General features: G+C 46.6%; 1 protein-coding gene across 2 annotated transcripts in view; it reads right to left on the bottom strand.

The window, feature by feature from the left end:
- The window catches only part of SPATA13 (spermatogenesis associated 13), a 264,723-nt gene that overhangs the window by 58,892 nt on the left and 183,601 nt on the right, over positions 1-22,230 (bottom strand). For both annotated transcript variants that reach the window (XM_029210021.1, XM_029210022.1), the window contains exon 2: positions 16,005-17,573. In XM_029210021.1, coding sequence (XP_029065854.1) covers positions 16,005-17,573 — 1,569 coding nt within the window. The remainder of the gene's footprint in view (positions 1-16,004; positions 17,574-22,230) is intronic.

Here is a 22,230-nt window from a genome sequence, read left to right as displayed (position 1 = left end):
GGGCTTCCCTGGTGGCGCAGTGGTTGAAAGTCTGCCTGCCGATGCAGGGGGACACGGGTTCGTTCCCCGGACCGGGAAGATCCCACATGCTGCGGAGCGGCTGGGCCCGTGAGCCATGGCCGCTGAGCCTGCGCGTCTGGAGCCTGTGCTCCGCAACGGGAGAGGCCACAGCAGTGAGAGGCCTGCGTACCGCAAAAAAAAAAAAAAAAAAAAAAAGCAAATATTAATGCGCATGCGGACACTTAATTTACTACTGATTGCCCAGTTCTCTGAGCATAAAAAAACCCTTAATAGTAACTATGAAAAAGCTGGGCTCTGAAAGTCCCCCCTCCCCTGCCTTTGTAATAAATCATTCACAGGAATTCCATTTCTGGGCTTAACTAAAACCCCACCATCCTACCATCTCAAAATCAACAGCAGCACAATGCTAGTTTGACATCCAGGTAGAGAAATGATAGAATTGTAGGTTGTTGTTTTACGTGTGGACTCATGAAAAGTGAAGAGACAGTTTAAAACCATCATATGAAATAAATGCACATAATGACTCCACATCAAAATGTATTTTATCTGAAACACATGATGAAGTATAGAGAGGTCTACTCAAACTTTGCTTTCAATTAATAAAAAGCATGATTTTATAAAAATGAACTTGCTTTCCTCTTTAGAAATTGTTTAATGGTTGAGGACAACTGAATATTCCAAATTCAAGAACCATGTTTTAGAGCTGAATGTCAGAAGCCCACTGTTTTTCTAAACCTTTTTTTTTAAAACATCTTTATTGGAGTATAATTGCTTTACGATGGTGTGTTAGTTGCTGCTGTATAACAAAGTGAATCAGCTATACACATACATATATCCCCATATCTCCTCCCTCTTGCGTCTCCCTCCCACCCTCCCTATCCCGCCCCTCTAGGTGGTCACAAAGCACTGAGCTGATCTCCCTGTGCTATGCGGCTGCTTCCCACTAGCTATCTATTTTACATTTGGTAGTGTATATATGTCCATGCCACTCTCTCACTTTGCCCCAGCTTACCCTTCCCCCTCCCCATGTCCCCAAGTCCATTCTCTGCGTCTTCATCTTTATTTGTGTCCTGCCCCTAGGTTCTTCAGAACATTTGTTTTTAGATTCCATGTATATGTGTTAGCATATGGTATTTGTTTTTCTCTGACTTACTTCATTCTGTATGATAGTCTCTAGGCCCATCCACCTCACTACAAATAACTCAATTTCATTTATTTTTATGGCTGAGTAATATTCCATTGTATATACATGCCACATCTTTTTTTTTTTCAAACTTCTACTCTTTTTATACAGCAGGTTCTTATTAGTTATCTATTTTATACATATTAGTGTATACATCTCAATCCCAATCTCCCAATTCATCACACCACCACCCGCCACTTTCCCGCCTTGGGGTCCATACGTTTGTTCTCTACATCTGTGTCTCTATTTCTGCCCTGCAAACCGGTTCATCTGTACCATTTTTCTAGGTTCCACAAACACGCGCTAATATACAGTATTTGTTTTTCTCTTTCTGACTTACTTCACTCTGTATGACAGTCTCTACATCCATCCACGTGTCTACAAATGACCCAATTCCATTCCTTTTTATGGCTGAGTAATATTCCATTGTATATTTGTATCACATCTTCTTTATCCATTCATCTGTCGATGGGCATTTAGGTTGCTTCCATGACCTGGCTATTGTAAATAGTGCTGCAATGAACATTGGGATGCATGTGTCTTTTGAATTATGGTTTTCTCAGCATATGTGCCCAGTAGTGGGATTGCTGGGTCATATGGTAATTCTATTTTTACTTACTTAAGGAACCTCCATACTGTTCTACATAGTGGCTGTATCAATTTACATTCCCACCAACAGTGCAAGAGGGTTCCCTTTTCTCCACACGCTCTCCAGCATTTGTTGTTTGTAGATTTTCTGATGATCCCCATTCCAGCTGGTGTGAGGTGATACCTCACTGTAGTTTTGATTTGCATTTCTTTAATATTTAGTGATGTTGAGCAGCTTTTCATATGCTTCTTGACCATCTGTATGTCTTCTTTGGAGAAATGTCTATTTAGGTCTTCTGCCCATTACTGGATTGGGTTGTTTGTTTTTTTAATATTGAGCTGCATGAGCTGTTTATATATTTTGGAGATTAATCCTTTGTCCCTTGATTCATTTGCAAATATTTTCTCACATTCTGAGGGTTGCCTTTTCGTCTTATTTGTAGTTTCCTTTGCTTTGCAAAAACTTTTAAGTTTAATTAAGTCCCATCTGTTTATTTTTGTTTTTATTTCCATTCCTCTAGGAGGTAGATCAAATAAGAACTTGTTGTGATTTATGTCAAAGTGTTCTTCCTATGTTTTCCTCTAAGAGTTTTATAGGGTCTGCTCTTACATTTAGGTCTCTAATCCATTTTGAGTTTATTTTTGTGTATGGTGTTAGGGAGTGTTCTAATTTCATTCTTTTACATGTAGCTGTCCAGTTTTCCCAGCACCACTTATTGAATAGACTGTCTTTTCTCCATTGTATATCTTTGCCTCCTTTATCAAAGATAAGGTGACCATATGTGCATGGGTTTATCTCTGGGCTTTCTATCCTGTTCCATTGATCTATATTTGTTTTTGTGCCAGTACCATATTGTCTTGATTACTGTAGCTTTGTAGTATAGTCTGAAGTCAGGGAGTCTCATTCCTCCAGCTCCATTTTTTTCCCTTAAGACTGCTTTGGCTATTCAGAATCTTTCGTGTCTCCATACAAATTTTAAGATTTTTTTGTTCTAGTTCTGTAAAAAATGCCATTGCTAATATGATAGGGATTGCACTGAATCTGTAGATTGCTTTGGGTAGTATAGTCATTTTCACAATGTTGATTCTTCCAATCCAAGGACATGGTATATCTCTCCATTTGTCGGTATCATCTTTAATTTCTTTCATCAGTGTCTCTTACTTTTCTGCATACAGGTCTTTTGTCTACCTAGGTAGGTTTATTCCTAGGTATTTTATTCTTTTTGTTGCAATGGTAAATGGGAGTGTTTCCTTAATTTCTCTTTCAGATTTTTCATTAGTGTATAGGAATGCAAGAGATTTCTGTGCATTAATTTTGTATCCTGCAACTTTACCAGATTCATTGATTAGCTCTAGTAGTTTTCTGGTAGCATCTTTAGGATTCTCTATGTATAGTATCATGTCATCTGCAAACAGTGACAGTTTTACTTCTTTTCCAATTTGTATTCCTTTTGTTTCTTTTTCTTCTCTGATTGCCATGGCTAGGACTTCCAGAACTACGTTGAATAATAGTGGTGAGAGTGGACATCCTTGTCTTGTTCCTGATCTTAGAGGAAATGCTTTCAGTTTTTCACCATTGAGAATGATGTTTGCTGTGGCTTTGTCGCATATGGCCTTTATTATGTTGAGGTAGGTTCCCTCTATGCCCACTTTCTGGAGAGTTTTTATCATAAATGGGTGTCGAATTTTGCAAAAGCTTTTTCTGCATCTATTGAGATGATCATATGGTTTTTATTCTTCAATTTGTTAATATGGTATACCACATTGATTGATTTGTGTATATTGAAGAATCCTTGCATCCCTGGGATAAATCCCACTTGATCTTGGTGTATGATCCTTTTAATGTGCTGTTGGATTCTGTTTGCTAGTATTTTGTTGAGGATTTTTGCATCTATATTCATCAGTGATATTGGTCTGTAATTTTCTTTTTTTGTAGTATCTTTGTCTGGTTTTGGTATCAGGGTGTTGGTGGCCTCGTAGAATGAGTTTGGGAGTGTTCCTCCCTCTGCTATATTTTGGAAGAGTTTCAGAAGGAAAGGTGTTAGCTCTTCTCTAAATGTTTGACAGAATTCGCCTATGAAGCCATCTGGTCCTGGACTTTTGTTTGTTGGAAGATTTTTAATCACAGTTTCAATTTCATTACTTGTGATTGGTCTGTTTATATATTTATATTTCTTCCTGGTTGAGTCTTGGAAGGTTATACCTTTCTAAGAGTTTGTCCATTTCTTCCAGGTTGTCCATTTTATTGGCATAGAGTTGCTTGTAGTAGTCTCTTACAATGCTTTGTATTTCTGTGGTGTCCATTGTAACTTCTCCTTTTTCATTTCTAATTTTATTGATTTGAGTCCTCTCCCTCTTTTTCTTGATGAGTCTGGCTAAAGGTTTCTCAATTTTATTTTTCTTCTCAAAGAGCCAGCTTTTAGTTTTATTGATGTTTGCTATTGTTTTGTTTCTATTTCATTTATTTCTGCTCTGATCTTTATGATTTCTTTCCTTATACTAACTTTGGGTTTTGTTTGTTCTTCTTTCTCTAATTGCTTTAGCTGTAAGGTTAGGTTGTTTGAGATTTTTCTTGTTTATTGAGGTATGATTGTATTGCTATAAAATTCCCTCTTAGAACTGCTTTTACTGCATCCCATAGGTTTTGGGTCATCGTGTTTTCATCGTCATTTGTTTCTCGGTATTTTTTGATTTCCTCTCTGATATCTTCACTGATCTCTTGGTTATTTAGTAGTGTATTGTTTAGCCTCCATGTGTTTGCATTTTTTACAGATTTTTTCCTGTAATTGATATCTAGTCTCATAGCGTTGTGGTCAGAAAAGATACTTGATACAATTTCAATTTTCTTAAATTTACCAATATGATCTATCTTGGAGAATGTTCCATGAGCACTTGAGAAGAAACTGTATTCTGCTGTTTTTGGATGGAATGTCCTACAAATATCAATTAAGTCCATCTTGTTTAATGTATCATTTAAAGCTTGTGTTTCTGTATTTATTTTCATTTTGGATGATCTGTCCATTGGTGAAACAGGGGTGTTAAAGTCCCCTACTATGACTGTGTTACTGTCCATTTCCCCTTTTATGGCTGTTAGCATTTGCCTTATGTAATGAGGTGCTCCTATGTTGGGTTCATAAATATTTACAATTGTTGTATCTTCTTCTTGGATTGATCCCTTGATCATTATGTAGTGTCCTTCTTTGTCTCTTGTAATAGTCTTTATTTTAAAGTCATTTTGTCTGATATGAGAATTGCTATTCCAGCTTTCTTTTGATTGCCATTTGCATGGAATATCTTTTTCCATCCCCTCACTTTCAGTCTGTATGTGTCCCTAGGTCTGAAGTGGGTCACTTGTAGATAGCATATATACGGGTCTTGTTTTTGTATCCATTCAGTCAGTCTATGTCTTTTGGTTAGGGCATTTAATCCACTTACATTTAAGGTAATTATTGATATGTATGTTCCTATTACCATTTTCTTAATTGTTTTGCATTTGTTATTGCAGGTTTTTTCCTTCTCTTGTGTATCCTGCCTAGAGAAGTTCCTTTAGCATTTGTTGTAAAGCTGGTTTGGTGGTACTGAATTCTCTTAGCTTTTGCTTGTCTGTAAAGGTTTTAATTTCTCCGTCAAATCTGAATGAGATCCTTGCTGGGTCTAAACCTTTTTGAACATGAGACTTTGTTAACGCTGTTTGACTTCCTTTGTACAGAGAGAGAGAGGAATCAGGAGGAGGGGGAAAGGGACTTCCCTGGTGGTCCAGTGGTTAAGACTCTGAGCTTTCACTGCAGGGGGCATGGCTTTGATCCCTGGTCGGGGAACTAAGATCCCGCTTGCCGCATGGCATGGCCAAAAAATAAAAGCTATCTAGAGATGACTTAAAGTATGTGGGAGAATGTGAGTAGGTTATATGCAAATAATACACCATTGTATGTAACGGATTTGAGCGTTCGTGGATTTTGGTATCTGTGAGGGGGAAAGGAGAAGGGGAAGCAGGGCCCAGCTTACTCTCTGTGGAGGACAATGAAGGATGATGTCTGTGTTCCCAGCATCAACGCATTTCAAGCCATGGTTGGCAGCACAAATATCCAAATCAACAGCCCAGAATGTCTTTAGAATCAAGGAAACTAAGGGCCACTGGAGTACAGTGCAGAATAGCATCTTCACAAGCATGACTGTCTCTGTGTTCTAGCTGAGGAGATCCCAGGTACCCAGTCGTCCCATGCTGGGTGCCCCTCAACGTTTCCCTCTCCCTCCCCAACCACAGCTACAGTTAATCTCAGGAGGAATCTAGTCCATCACGTCCCATGGAACAGTCTCCTAACGCTTCCTTGTCTCCAACCCATTCTCCATCCTGCCACTAAAACACACATCAGATCGCGGCTGGCTGTCACCCCAGAACAAACCCGGGGTCATTCAAAACCTCATCCAATGTGCCTTTCCAGCTCCGTCTTCACACGCAATTATTCACCAGCCACACCACTTGAGGCAATTGGAAATGAGGGAAAGGCTGCTCCCGCTACGATACCTTTTTGACCCTGTCAATCTGGAAATTTTATCCTTCAGCCTTCAGTTGAAATATCACCTCCTGCAGGGAAACTTCATAAATTCCCCTGGGCTCTGAGCTCTCTTTCCTGTGCCTCTGTTAAAACCACTGCAGTATTTTTATAGCCTTGATTTATTTATCCGGCTGTCACGTGACAGCAGCCACTTACATTCTTTCCAAATTATCCAGTACCATTGTGACACCCCCAGAGCCTGCAGCCTGGGAAACTGGCCGTTTAAAAAGCTTCATGAATGGGTCAAGGGATGAATGGGTGACTGGTGGACAAAGGAGCAAATAAGTGAGCAGTTCTGGGTGGCAAGGAAGCTGTCCTCACCCTACATTTATACGTGATTTTATAAAAATGAACTTAAGTTATCACTTGAGGATAACTAAATATCTCAAAACCTATAGCAATATCTTAGATCAGGAAATCAACCATCCCATTCCTGTCTCTTTCATAACCGATTCGAATTCCATGTACCCTGGAAACAAGCCGACTTCAATTTTCTTTCCCCCATTGTCAACAATCCTGTTTTAAAGTCTCCTATTTGGGACTTCCCTGGTGGCACAGTGCTTAACAATCCGCCTGCCAATGTAGCAGACACAGATTCGAGCCCTGGTCCAGGAAGATCGCACATGCCGCGGAGCAACTAAGCCCGTGCACCACAATTACCGAGCCTGTGCTCTAGAGCCCGCGAGCCACAACTACTGAGCCCACGCACCACAACTACTGAAGCCCACACGCCTAGAGCCTGTGCTCCGCAATGAGAAGCCACCACAATGAGAAGCCCGTGCACCGCAACGAAGAGTAGCCCCCGCTCGCCGCAACTAGAGAAAGTCCACATGCAGCAACGAAGACCCAATGCAGCCAAAAATAACTAGATAAGATAAAAATAAAAATAAAATAAAGTCTCCTATTTGGTACCAGACACGTGAGGGGCAAGGTAATGCGTCTTTTCTAACCAACAAGTTTCCTCTGCTGGCAACAGAGCATAAAAGGAAAGATTTAGGCCTTTTCAAACGTCTCTCTGCCATATTTTAGGCTCAGCGGGAAGCATCACTGCATTGGGAGGAGAAAAGGGCCCGGGACGCAATGACAGGAAGCAGTGGATGACGAGGGCGTGGTGACGGGAGGGTGGGAAAAGCACTCCAAAGGGAAGTCAGAGGAGGGAGGGCTTCGTGGGGACCCGCTGTTCCTCTCGGCAACACTCACTGACGTCAGATACACTCTGTCACCCCCTCCTTTACACTTGAAAGCGTCCAGCCCATGAACCTGAGGAGTCAAGTAAACCCCGAGCCTGATTAGATCTGCTGTTCCCCAGGAGCGCTCTGGGTAGAGCTCCTGGGGCTGTGGGAACAGGGACCACCCCGGAGGGAAGGAAGACCACGAGGCGGCACCAAGGTGTTCCGTGAGAATTGAACGCGTGATGCTGCAAAAGATCTCGAGGATGTTTAGTTCAAAACCTGCAGTAAAAGAATTACAGATGGGGCTTCCCTGGTGGCGCAGTGGTTGAGAGTCCGCCTGCCAATGCAGGGGACACGGGTTCGTGCCCCGGTCCGGGAAGATCCCACATGCCGCGGAGTGGCTGGGCCCGTGAGCCATGGCCCTGAGCCTGCGCGTCCGGAGCCACAACAGTGAGAGGCCCGCGTACAGCAAAAAACAAAAAAAAGAATTACAGATGAATAATTTATACTTCAGAAAGAGAAGAAACAAATCCAGACTTGCAACGGAACCTGCTCTAAGTAAATATATAAAACATTTATACTGTGCATTAGGGACTGGATCAGTCACACACTGCGTCTAAGGCTCCCCGCCCGAGGCTCTGCCCTTCCAGGCACGACAGGGCTCTGGCCCTGGGGTCAGAGCCCTCCACTGTCCACAGCGGCTTCCTGTCCTGTGCCATCGGGTGACCCACCAAAACTGCCAGAAAAGGGACTGAATGAAGGTCCTCAGTGAGCTGCCCAGCCCACCCTAAGCTGCCGAACCCCACCCGGAAAAGCAAGAGGAAGGACTCTGCTCCGGGCAGGGGCCAGCTGTGGTAGGCGGTGGCCCGAGCTCCGGGGAAGGGATGCTGGACTCAGAGTCAAGAGAGGAAATGCACTGGAGAGCGATGACACCAGTGTTTGAAAATTGGCCTTTGCCGATCCCATCTCATTTAATCTTAAAAGCCTTGCGGTGGACACTTTAAATTCTGTTTTACAGATAAGGAGGATGAAAAGATTCCACCAAAGATCAGGAAACCAGCAAATGGTTAGAATTTGTCTGCACACAGCAGACACTTCCCCTGGGCCTTGGTCCCCATCAAAGGCCTGGCTCCGGGCTTCCCTGGTGGTGCAGTGGTTGAGAGTCCGCCTGCCGATGCAGGGGACACGGCTTCGTGCCCCGGTCCGGGAAGATCCCACATGCCGCGGAGCGGCTGGGCCCGTGAGCCATGGCCGCTGAGCCTGCGTGTCGGAAGCCTGTGCTCCGCAACGGGAGAGGCCACAACAGTGAGAGGCCCGCGTACAGCAAAACAAAAAAACAAAAAAACAAAAAACCAGCCCCTGTGGGGCTTGGGAGGGGCCTGTAACCTCTCCAGGCCTCAGTTTATTCATTGTTTAAAAACAAAAACCCAAACCCAAAAATGTTGACCTCCTTGACAGGGTGGCTGAGAAGAATCTTTATTCACTGAAAAACCATCCGATAAACACGAGTGGTTGCTGTTGATACTTTTAGTTGTAAGAGCCAATGACATTTTTCAAGTTCCAAAGGGAGGTGGTAAAACTCCAGTCCCCAGGAGAGGGTGTAGCGATTTCTGATCAACATATTTTAGACCAAATTCTTTATTCCACCATTTACTTCTTGCTTGAAAGGTTTTAATTTCATCCCCGGGGAACTGCTGTTTGTACTCTATAGAGATTCGTATCCGGTTAATAGAGTCCAATGAGAAAACCAGGACTACAAGTCATGTTTAACTCTTTCAGGGGTTAATGCCTCTCTTTCCTAAACCAAGAGTCAGCGGGTGTAGATGTGGAAGAGAAATGCCCAAACCTAACATACAGGATATCAGTACCTAGAGGAGCCTCGGCCTGGACAGCAGGTCTCAAGCTTCAGTGCCTGAGATATTTCCCTGGGTATAGTGTTAAAGGTCCAGATTACTGCTTCTGATTCAGTAGCCCCAGGTGGGGCTCAGGACCTGTGCCTTTACCTTGCAACCTGGGTGGTCCGATTCCAAACTGTGAGAAACTCGGGCTACAAGATGGGAAGTAATTTGCAGAATTTAACTGGTTTGTACTGAAGGGTCTGACCAAAGGCGGCAATTTTAACCAACAATGAATATGATAAAAGCTAATATTTATGCTTTATTGTTAATATTAATGATTACTAATATAGCCAATAGTATAACTTTAATTATAATATATAACGTGTAATGTAGTAATATTTTAATTTTAATATTAATATAATTTTTATAATATTGTTTAATAATATATATAATATATGTAATATAATAATATAGTTTGTAATATGACAACATAAACTATAAGATTAATAACAATGATATTAAGCTTAATAATATTCTACTATGTTCCAGGCACTGTGGTATGTATCTTATATGCATTATTTCATTTACTCCTGATAGCTATTATTACCTCCATTTTTAAAGAAATGAGGCTTAAATAAGTCAAGTATTTTTCTTAAGGACGTACAGCTGGTTAGCAGCAAAGCCAGGACTTGAACTTGGGCAGCGCTCCTACAAAGCCCGACTATTCTACACCAGAGAGCCTCCCCACCACTCGGAAATGCTGGCATCGCTGGCTGGCAACCAATCCTGAGGCTCCCCCGCCCCCCATTCCTGAACTGGGGGCGACCCCCTGAAGTCCTCCCCTCAGCTTCACTGTGCTCCTCCTGAGTGAATGGAGCATTCTCAGGGTCCTTGTGTCCTCACACTGTCCCTGGTGGGAGAAACAGAGGTAGCGTTCGGTTTATACAGGGACGTGTGACAAACTGTGCTGATGTGCTCCTGTCAACTCATGCCTACGGCCTTCCTTCTGACAGTCGTGGCAGACACATCAAAGTGAACGTGTGTCACCGGGCCAGCGGGAAAACAATTCCCAACCTCGGACACTCTTTCCTCTTGATTATCATAGGGAAGCTTACGATGAGAAAAACAGAACACGAGAAAAACATATGTACTGCCATCAGTTTCTTAATTGTCAGGCTCAAATTTCCCGCAAAGAATACGGACACTACTTTTCTACATTTCATAACTTCATTAAGCCTTTGTTACCCACAAATTAAAACAAGGCACCAAATAAGCAAAAATACTAAAACTGTGACAAATACACTGCAATACTGGTTCATATCATTTCTTTTAAGAATTTCATATACTTTAGAAAGCTTAAAATTCATAGCAAATATGATACAGTATATCATTTATACTTGACTACAAATGGTTATTACAGTAATTTCTATAAAAACTAGGCTCTTGCGCAGGTATATAGGTATACCTACCATTGGTGAATTTTGTCATGCAAATTATACCTCAATAAAGCTCCTAAAAATCTTGGGCAGGTTTTCTAGGGTCACTACATTTACCTCTATGTAGGCAACCTCATCTTTCTGGAATTTCTAGGCTCTGTGAAACAGCTGTGGATAATTCTAACCTCCAGCAGAACTGCTTAAATCTCCCAAGTACCTATTTAAGTAACCTGGAGAGTAATGTCTAATTAATCCGCAATGAGTCAAAATTATGCAATATTTCCGTGTCTCTGATTAAATTACAGAAAAAACAGTACCTCGGAACCATCATTATGTATGAAGTACCCCTTGTGAGCATCGTAAAGCTCCAGAGTTCCTAATCCACGCTGAAAATAGGCCTGATTTAGCTCCTCCTGACCTACTGGAGTGATTATTCCGTACTAGAAGCTAGAGAGAGGCTTTATTTTAGTGACAGTGTACCTGGTGATACCACAGAAATCCCCTCCTTTTCCAGAGGCAGCAGCAAAAAGCGGGCAGTGGTCCGGGGACGGGGGCCGGCGGAGCACATGAAGTCCCCAGGCACCCAGGCCGGACAGCCCGGGGCGGGGATGGTGACCTTGGCGGGTCGAAGCCCCACGCAGGAATGACACTGTGCATCCCGCAGAACTAAAGTCTCCCAGTCCAGCGCTCAAATCGTCTCAACTGCATAAGGCTGCATACTGCGGGGGCTTCCGACGATTTTGAGGGCACAAGTCCCTGAGGAAGAAAGCTACAAGACCCTCAAACATCTGAGTGCTGGAGCCAACTGTAAGGGTCCCCTTGAGCTGCCATCGTGTTAGCGCAAGGGCTGGGTGAGGACATAAGTTCAGCGCTGGTCCAGTGTCTTTGGGGCTTGATTCTGGGTCCCAACACAACAGTATCCTCTCCGTCGGCAGTCACCTTTGACTTTCCCCTCAAACGCTCCAATGCTAATTAAAAACATAAACTGCAAAATCACTTTGGAATCAGCCCCTGCCCCATTTCCATGGCCTTAGTTCAGCGCTCATCACCGCTGGACTAGACTATTGAGGGGCTCTGTCTGTCCCCAGGGTCGTCCCATCCCCAGCCTCTCTGTGTAGCCGGCCGCACTCTGTGGTCCCTGCCTCACACTCCCCTGGCTTTCCATAGCCTGCAAGGTCAAGTCCACACCCTGCGGGGCCCAGCGAGGTCCTTCCTAATCTTGCTGACGGGCCTCTCCAATCTCATCGCTCCCGCTCACCCAGCCACCCTGTCCAGCAATGAGCACAGCAGACTCACCTCCTGTGGACATGCTACAGCAGAGCTGGGGGCTAAGGACTCCACATGCATCACCCTCTTAACCTTCCCGAAGACCCTGGGCAGCCGGCAGCCACTCTTGCCAGTTTACAGCGGAGGAAAGGAAGCTCAGGTCGCTCCCCTGGCTGAGTCCTGCCCCGTGTCCCACACCTGCCCCCTCCCCACGCTTCCACCTGGACTGGAAGGCCCTGCCGCTCTCCCTCCATTGCCACCTGGTGCATCCCCATCCTGATCTCCTTCAAGACCCCACTCCGGCGTTTCCCCCTATATCGTGCCCTCTTCACCCGGAGCTAAGAATCCTGTCTGTGTTGCTCCAAGGCGCCTAGTACATTCCTCCTGACACTTTAGTTATCACAATTACCCTTATATATCCCAATCTACCACTTGGACTTCGAGCCCAGGAGAATAAGAGCCGTTTGCTTTTTTTTTTTTTTTTTTTTTTTGCGGTACGCGGGCCTCTCACTGCTGTGGCCTCTCCCGTTGCGGAGCACAGGCTCCGGACGCGCAGGCTCAGCGGCCATGGCTCACGGGCCCAGCCGCTCCGCAGCAAGTTGCATCTTCCCGGACCGGGGCACGAACCCGTGTCCCCTGCATTGGCAGGCGGACTCTCAACCACTGCGCCACCAGGGAAGCCCCCATTTGCTTTTTAACTCTTTCTTTTCCGTGTCTGGCACACCCAGGTAGGTAATAAATGAGTGACAAGGTACGCTTTGTTTATTATGTGTTGTTTCACTCACTCTGTCCTTCCTCACATACTGGATTCCCTCCCCCACGTTTCAGAGCCTTGTTACCTCCAAGATCTCTGTGGCAATAAGTTCCTGACAGTTTTCCCTCCGGTCACCTTGCTAGTTTTCTTCTTTACTGATGGTGAATTAACTTCCCCAACACACAGTTTTGAGCCTGGCCCTTCTCTATTCAGAAACATCTTTGATTCCTCAATGCTTATCAAGTAACGTACAGACTATCTGGAATCCAAGAGTCCATGATCTGAACCTAACAATTTCATCTTAACTGGGATGGTTCCGCAACACCAGATCAAACTGTTACATCCTGTTCTCTCAAATCACATAAAATCGCTGTACATCTGACCACTGAAATGCCCCACCTTCCTCTCCATAACTACCTGCAGAAATCTCACCTTCTTCAAGTCAGATGTGATCACCCCTATTAAGCTTTCCTTGATTTGGTACGTGGGTAAGAACCACAACTCCTGCGAAATCCCGCAGCATTATGGCTTTACCTCTTTTGAGGAATTTAATCCATTCTTCATATTCTACTATGACTTAGATACATCTTGGGTAATCAATATCCTCGACATCACCCACTATTCCTTAGAGCTACACCTGAGTGTCTTACACCTGGGAGGTACTCCACAATTTGATGAGACGTGTTACTGAATAAACATATAAATCTCACAGCCCTCCAGAAGCCTGCAACGTGGTAAGTGTTAACAACCAGTTTTGGAAAAAACTGACCTTAACTGGCCACTGTCTGAAGAAGTCAGGTCAATCGAGGATGGAAAGATCATCAAATGGATAGTGACCAGCAGACAACGTCCACCAGTGTGGACCGTCAGCCACGGTTTCCTTGGTTCTTACAAACCTCCAAGGCACAGAAAGCTCTCGCACATTCCACCTCTGAGAAGTTCAAGGGCTTTTGCCTAACGTTTGGCATCTTTTGGAAGGCAGAGCTGGGACCCCAACCGAACTAGAAACATTTACCCAAAGAAGACTTAAGCTCCCTGTAAAGGAGTTACAATGGATTCTCATCACTTAAAAGAGCTTCATCTATGGTACATGTCAGCACCACCAGGAACTAGGGCCTGTGTCTGTACCTTTATAGGGCAACAGGTATAAATGCTCAGCTGCATTTCACAACCAAGTAACAATTTCAGTCTCGTTCCCCAGATCATCGTTGTTACAACAAAGTTTACCACTAGGTGGCAGGAGTACAACGCCAAGGAGGCTATTTTTGGACATTCTTGTTAAACTGTGCAGTTTTTCAAAGATTTTGTCCCTTTTAGAGTAGTATGTTACAAATAAATGATTCTAAATTTAAAAAATTATTCTCCCTTATTGAAAATTTCATGATGCATATGCATCTTAAATAACATCATAATATACACAGGTTTCAACTTTTTAAAATTCAACCATAACCACAGCTCAAAATAGCTTTAAACATATAGGTGGAACCATACTCTCAATGAATTAAAAAATAACAGTGTACATTAAAATATAGTAAAGACTGTTATTTAGTTTTATGGGAGGCTATATGAGACTGATAAATACTGCTTCTAACCCATGAAGGTTGGAACTGTTGCATTTCGCAAGGTGCTTTTTGTTTCCTTTTGTTTGCACTTTGTTTCTAAATGTCAAAATAAAAGAGGACGTTTCAGATTATATTTTGCAAGTACTTCTCTGCAAGTAACACTAACTATTACCAATATATACAATGCAAACTGGGCAAAATCATCACTATATTTTCTCTTTCTGACATTTACTCTAAAAGCACAAGAGGAAGCTTGTTGTGCTACATGAGAATTTTGCGGAAATGAATGCAACCTCAAAATGTAATGAGTATCTTCAAGACAATCCGCGGAATTATCAACATGCATGCACTCTTAATAACTTGTGTCCTTCTGCTTCCTCTCTTTGGTGATCCCTTGTGGGTAGAAGCTAAATGATATAAACTAAGAACAGCAAATATGCAAATAAAAGTATATAATGGTCAAAAGTTACCCTGGGAAGTAACTAAGTTAGAAACTTAACTCTTGAATATGTTTAGTTAATACGTGCTCAGGAATAAAATACTTTAATGATTTTTTTTTTTTTACTGATTTTGTTAAGCAGAAAATAAAATCTCCACCTTTAGCATAAAGAACCCTCTAGAACTAGGCAAATCCCTCTTTTGGAGGAGGGGGGTGTCCTGAACCATCAGTATGGCAGGACGGGGTGCTTGGTGTAAGGAATTACACTTCACCTCATCATCCAGGGAGAGGTGAAGCTCAGACGGGCTCAGGCCTTGATCAGTAACACAAACCAGAGCAGAGTCGGGAGTCCTTCTCACGGCTGACACCTAGTCCCGTGTCCTTACAACTGTTCCATGGACTTCTTTGGAAATATGCAAATGAGCAAGTGGTCATCAACATACAAGACCTCTGGAAGACAGACTTGGCCGCCCCAGGTCTCCATGCAAACCCAGATCCAGAAAAGGTGAGGCAGCCTCCCTTCTCTGGCTACCCAGGGACCCATGAGGCAGCTTTAGATCTCCTCTAAGTGATGTGTGGTAGGCTCTACCTTCTAAGACTCCCTGTAAAGCAAAGGTTAAAAACAGTCCAGAGGCTGCCTTGGCTTCCGAGTTCGCTGTGTCATTACTCATCTACAGGCAGCAAGGCAGAACTGAGGTCCTATCCGGGGATCGGTGGGAAGGAACCGTTGCAAGCACCACTTTATACCTGTGAGATAGTCTAGGAACTCACGGAGAGAACAATTTGCAATATGGACACATGCATGCATCTACCTCCTCGGCTCTCAGCTCTGTAAGGGAACATTACTGAATGCATTTATAAAGTGAAAATTACACAGTAAGGTTGCCCGGATTCTTGACAGGATATGAAAAGACCATTGCTCTTGGAGCCTTGACAGTTATTAGTGAATTCAATCCATGAGACGCTTATGTTCTACTCAAAAATAAGTACATGCCACTTTAGATAAATAGGTTATTTTTAAATTAAAGTATGTAGTTACCAGTAAAAAATAAGTACAATAACCATCATAAAAATTCCTTTGAACCATCAACACTCAGGCGTTGACAGGTATCAAACCGCGCGTTTCTAATTCAACTCCCGGGAAATAAAGCAGTGGCGGGTCACCAAGGATGTCCCGCTCGGCCCTTACCTCGTCCGTCTTTTCTTCTGGACAGTTCGTCCCCCCGAGGCTCTGCTGCGGGTGGCTGCCGGCGCCGGTGTTCTCACTGCCCAGGTCACCGGCGGTTTGCACCGCATCCTGGAAGGACCCGGGGCCTTGCTCCCTCTGGACGGGCCCCTCTGCCCTTTCCTCGCTGTCCACTGAACTCAGGGACAGCGCGCTGACGCTGTTGGGACACTTGGCAGATGCTGCGTCGGGGCTCCGAGGGCTGGGGGGCTTGGGCGTGGTGGGCCTCGGAGGACCGAGAGAAGGCTCGGGCTCCACGGGAGACCGGTCGCCAGGGCCCGGTTCCTTGGAGCCTCTGTCCGACACCTCCCGGGCCGGGGGCCTGGAGGAAGAGCCGGGGGCGCGAGGAACGGCACCTCCGGCAGCCGCGTCACTGGCCGAGCCCCCAGCACCCGCCAGCCCGGGGTCCTGGGGCTCCTCGCCCCTTCGCCCGCGCTCGGGGCCGGCGACCGCGCGGCGGGAGTAGTCGTCGTGCAGCCGGCTGTGCGGCCGCGGCCCGGGCGGGGCGCCCCCGGGGTCCCCCGGCCGGCCGGCCGCGCCGTCACCCACGAGCCGCAGCACCCGGGCCAGGTCCGGGGCCCGCAGCGGGCTCCTGCAGCGCCTGGGCCTCGCGGGGGCCCCGCCGGAGCTGTCGGAGTCCGCGGACGAGCCGCTCAGCGTCCTCCGCGGGGCCCCGCTCTCGGGCGCGCGCCGCAGCTCCGCCAGGTGCGAGGCCGACTTCCTCCGGAAGGAGCTCTTCTTGAGGAAGGTCAGGCTGTCCGTACTCTTGCTCCGCCTGCAGACGCCGTTCCTCTCGGGCTCCCGCGCCGGGGCCTCGCGTGCCGCGGGCTCCGGGGCGGGCGGCTCCGGGTCCAGGAGGCGAATGCGCCCCAGGCCGTAGGCGCGGCGGATGCTGCGGGACCGGAGAGCGCCGCGTGCGAAGGCGTCGTCGTCGGGGTCCTCGGGGTCCGAGCCGTCGGACGCGAAGCCCGGCCCCGGGGGGCACCTGCCCGCGGGGGCTCCGGCCGCCGTGCCGTTGGGGACCGCCTTGCCCAGGTCGCGTTCCTCGGCCCCCTCTTTGGCGGCGTCCCAGCCCTCCCGATTCTGAATTCCCTGGAGGACCGATGTCTTCAGTTTTTTGAAAGACCCCATTTTCCGGAAGGAGGCCAGGGCATTCCACGTGGAGGAGCTGCCCACGAGGCCGGCGGGCCGGGGCCGCTCGGGGTCGGCGCGCGTCCTGTTCGCGCCGGCGGAGAAGAGGCGCAGGAGGCGGGCCGGGCTGAGCCGCGCCTCCCGGCGACACGCCGGGTAGGTCACCATGCCGGGGTCTTTGGGATCAGAGATGGGACCGGGGACCGCAGCTCCGCGCCCGTGGCCGTTCTGGGCCGTGGTCATGGTCTGGGGGCCGGGAGCCCGCGGGCACAGGGCAGCGCGGTTCAGACCCACGCGCGCCTCCGTGTCCCCCGGCTCCTCGCGCACACCTTCCTCCCAGAGGCCGCCGGCCTGGCCTTCCCGCCTGCCGTGCACATCGGGCTCCGCGGTCGTGGTCACCGCCTGCAGCGGAAAACAAAGCAGGGAGTTAGCCGTCTGCCCCCAGAAGAGCCTCCCTCTATCAACGGGGGCTCATCTATTTTGTTTAATAATTGCTAACAGAAAACCAGACCTGCCCCCTGACAGGGCCGATCACATAAAACCTATTTTAAATTAAGTTAAAATGTTAATTTTTTCTCCTAATTCATTTCGCATTAAATGAGAGGGAAGAATGCAAATTACGCATTCATTAAAAAAAAGATAATTATAGGTTGTGCATTCAATATGATGGTAAACCCTGAAATCCACTGGAACTCGTTACAGGAAACTTTTGAAAAACTTCTAGAATGAAAAAGCCAAGGCATCATTCAAGACTATGTCTTCTCTTTATTCGAAATAGAAGACATCTTCAGTTATCTCACACGCACACACACAAAACCCAACACTATTTCAAAATGTGTCACAGGGAAACGCTGAACTAGGTTAAATTTAATGCAGCTGGTAGAAGGCTGAGTGCTTAGTATACAAGAGGCCTCAGGCAAGGATGCGTTGTGATGGAGACCAAGACACTTTTAGCTGCATATTGTCTACAGATTACCCCAAAACTCTAATGAGCGCCACAGGGCCACAAGAGCAGGAGGGACCACGCTGAGGTGGCCTCAGGTCAGGCTCTGTGAAGGAAACCGCATTAGAAGGGCCTCTGTCAGAGGACTCTATAACTGGCTGGGGAGTGGAGGTGAGGATAATACTGAATGAAACATTAGAAATTCAGACACAGAAATTCAAATTAAACAAATACCCGCACCGTCTACCTTGCTCCCTCAGACCCAGAAGCCCACTGCACACCTGTGTCTGTGCTCTCCCCCAGGTGCAAATGCTGCTCCCTCGGCTTTTGCCCATCAGCCCTCAAGGGCTAGCATGCTCCCCTGCACTCAATGAACGACTAGCGAAGGAAGGGAGGGAGGGAGGAGGGAGGGAGGAGGGAGGGAGGGAGGAGGGAGGGAGGGAGGAAGGGAGGAAGGGAGGAAGGGAGGAAGGGAGGAAGGAAGGAAGGAAGGAAGGAAAGAGTCTGATCATAATCCGGAAAGGCCACCATTTATGAAGTGCTTACATGTCAGGCCCCTGTACTAAGGGCTTTCAAAACATCATGACACTGAGTAGTCATGCAAACCTACAAGGTCAACCGAATGATTTCCATTTCATACACAATCAAATGGACGCTTGGGCAGGTTAGGTAATTCATCTGGGGGTCCTGCGGCTCCCCCACCCCAAAGCCTATGCGCTTCCTCACTGCTTCAAACTAATGAACAAAGACAGAGGCAGAGATGGGATTTGAACGCAGGCATGACTCCAAGTTCAGTGCCTTATGACATAACCCGGACTTAAGTCAGATCCCGGAAGCCCTCACGACGGCAGTGAAGGCCGTTATTCCGGAGGCAACATTAAAGGCAGAAGAGAAGGAGCAAGTTGTATAAAGACCTTGAGGTGAGGTCCCAATCTGGCTTATTCCTCTCACATGCAGAATAAAAATCTGACCTCATGCAAAGGGGTCTCACCTGCTGCTTCTCTCCAAATTCTCTGATGGGTTCATTTTCATTTGCCCCTACCTTGTGCCCACTGAGGAGGGATTTCCAGGGAGAATCATGGTTAAAGCGTTGATTCCATCCAGGACCAGGGAGGCTACACGGATGTAGACCCTGGAGCCTTTCTGATGTCCACTTACCCAGTTCCACTCATCAGAAGATGGGTGGGGTGCCCACATGCCCTCTGCAGTCTAATGTTCAAACAGAGGAATGAGGAGCCTGAAGAGCTGTAGGTTGCATTTGAATGAACCATACCAGTAAAATCTCAAATCATCCCAGCGCCGAGGGTGGATGTGAAACCTACAACCAGCTGTAGAATGAATCCAACACCCAGCATCACCCGTCCATCCTCACCTACTCTGGGAGGGACAGGGCATGAGGGCTGTTGCAGCTTCTCACAATCTTGAAATGAAGCGGATAGTCTGTGCCAACTGTCAAGTCCAGTCGCAAGTCAAGTCCACTGACTGCACATTACGTAATAACAGTCTTGTTATGACGTGCCCTGGACACAGGACAGACAGGACCCCCTGCCCTGTAATCTGGCTGGACGAAGACAACATACTGACACCACCGCCAGAGGGCGCTGTGAGACCGTCTATAACTAAGGACCCAACTGTTAAGCTGACCCTAAGGGCTCAAGGGGTGCAGGGAAGCGTTGCTTTACTGTTGGGTGGTTTGAGAATGGTCTGTGGAGGACCAGGGGCCAGGTCTAGGTCTAAACTGCCACCTGAATCTCGAGTAAAGTCATTTCAGTAATCTGTGCTTCAGCATCGTCTATAAGGGGTGCCGACATTTATGTGTATCTCAAACAACCAATCAATTCATGGGCCTCTGTTGGCCTGTGTTGGATGTGTGTAGGCCCCATGATAAATTCAAGGCAGTGACAAGGTGACTGCCCGTTCTAGGGGGAAAATGGCATGGGTACAGGAAGATTGGAGGGCAGTAAGTTCGGGTGACCGGCTGTCCCAGTTGGCCCACGGATGGGGCGTCCTCCAGGATATGGGACTCTCAGGGTGAAACCAGGAAAGTTCTTGGCAAAGCGGGATGACTGTTCACCCTACATTAAGGAGAACAATGTAGTTGGAAGGATGGATCGATGTAATGTAATAGTGGAAACTCGGTGAAAACAGCTTTAGAAAAACCTACCTCCCCTTAGTCTAACTCTGAGACCGTCTGCAGGTGTCTGTCACCTTCTTTGAGAATCCCTTGCTGCTCCCCCTAAAGTGAATTAGACCCCTTACTCTGTGGGTTCCAGGCATATCACCAAATTGTTTTATAAAAGCATATTATACTGATCTATATTTATCATTTTAACAAGTTTACGTGGCTGCCTTCAGAACAAGACCAGTAACTCTTTGAGAGTAAGAACTGTGCTTTGCACACCAAGATTATTTAAGCTTATCTGGATATGAATTTTGTATCTGTTATCCTGCCTTGTCAATAACGGTACCAAGGCTAACAATTCATCATTACGTACCACCATATTATTCCAATGTGAAGATGTTCACATTTTTACAACACTCAAAAGTCTAAGTATGTACTTAAAGCTTATATAAGTTTTAGGATACAGATCCAGTAAAATACATACATATCTGAGTTTCTAATTGGGGCAACATGCTTTTTAAAAGACCAGTGACTTACTATTCCACGAACAACGTGGCTGTTGTCTGCCGCTTGGAACGCAACGGAAAATCACGGAAGAAAGCTTTTCCTGGAATTTCCGAGTAACATACCAACTTGCATTGTTTAGAGCTAATACTTTGACCTCTATTCACTAACAAGGGTCGCAATTCAATCAGTGGTTTTGTAGCAAGTCTTGTAAATTGTGGGAGCTCAGCCAGAGATATTTATGAACAGAACTACAAGGAAGAATTTTAGATGGGAATATTGTGAAATCCATTGTCTAGCAGCTGGATTCTGGATTGTTTGAACTTTAGAAGGGAACATTTCTTTTCATTCATCATGAGAATTCTCTGAAAACAACAATGACCAGTCATTTTTAAATAAGAACTTGTACTTGAATTTGAAATTCAGGAATACATACCAGGCTGATGTACAAACGAGGTTTTCGTTACATGTTCGGGTAAATTATAGGAAATGTGACACTGGAAGCAAACACTGAAATCTGGATGCTAAAGGGGTGAAAGCACAGAGCCTGGAATCACAGCATGGCAGAATATGGCCTCAGGGAACGTCCAACTCCTAACCGTAAAGATAAGGACCCTTGGTCAAGCTACAACAGGTGAAAGCACTGGGCAGCAGGGGACGTACTGGCCAAGCCCCAGGGTCACCCTAGCCCTCTTCCTTTCCCGCCAGACCTCAGCGGTTAGCCTAAGAGATTAGACTGTGCATCTCGACAATCCTGGTCTGCCCCCCACCACCAGTGCGTCCACCTGGAAGGCTTCCCTGACAAGTCCCCTGTCCTGCGGTCTAACTCACCTCCCATTCAACCGCAGTGTCCTTCCCAGAGTGCAGACGGACACGTGCCACTTCATCTAGGGATGCTGGCTGCCTCCAGACCTCAGAAGTGTCACGTCTCAGCCCAGCATGCCATACCTTTCCCTCTAGGGATGCCGAGTGACTTACAGCCACAGTCCCTCACACTGCGATGCTCTGGGCCGTTTCCTCACTGGCTCTCAAGAGTCTTTTGCAGACATTCTTGTCTCTCTGTATTAGGGGACCACGGTCCCCAGGCTCCCCTGACCAATGGCTTCCGGTCAGGTTGGCCAGTGGGAAGCACGGGCGGGAGACGCCGTGTGCGGGAAGAAGGGAGATGATGGGGCATCCCCTCTGCCTGGGCCGCTGCTGGGGCTCGTCCAGAAGCTGCTGTGCCCCTCCTTAGCTGCCACTCCTGCTGGGGTCCCTGCCGGTCCTCGCTCCTGTGCGGGGGGTGGGGCACCTGGCCCCCCCTTTCTCTCCAGCCTCGGGAGACAGCACCTTCCTGCTACTGTCCATCTGAGCTCTTCTGGCTTCTCTCGTTTCTCAGCTGAGCAAAATAATCCCTCAGTTAGGGTCTCTTTGGAACGTCTAGAGATGCTTCTCTTTTCCTGACGGATACACATACGCCCCGCCTGTCTCTAACTCAGATCAGCTCTTCC

The sequence above is a fragment of the Monodon monoceros genome, unplaced genomic scaffold (assembly GCF_005190385.1).
Source record: "Monodon monoceros isolate NGI ecotype Baffin Bay Population unplaced genomic scaffold, NGI_Narwhal_1 Super_Scaffold_8, whole genome shotgun sequence".
In the NCBI taxonomy this organism is placed as follows: domain Eukaryota; kingdom Metazoa; phylum Chordata; class Mammalia; order Artiodactyla; family Monodontidae; genus Monodon; species Monodon monoceros.
Note: the sequence above shows the minus strand (reverse complement) of the source record. Positions and strands in the feature narration are given on the sequence as shown.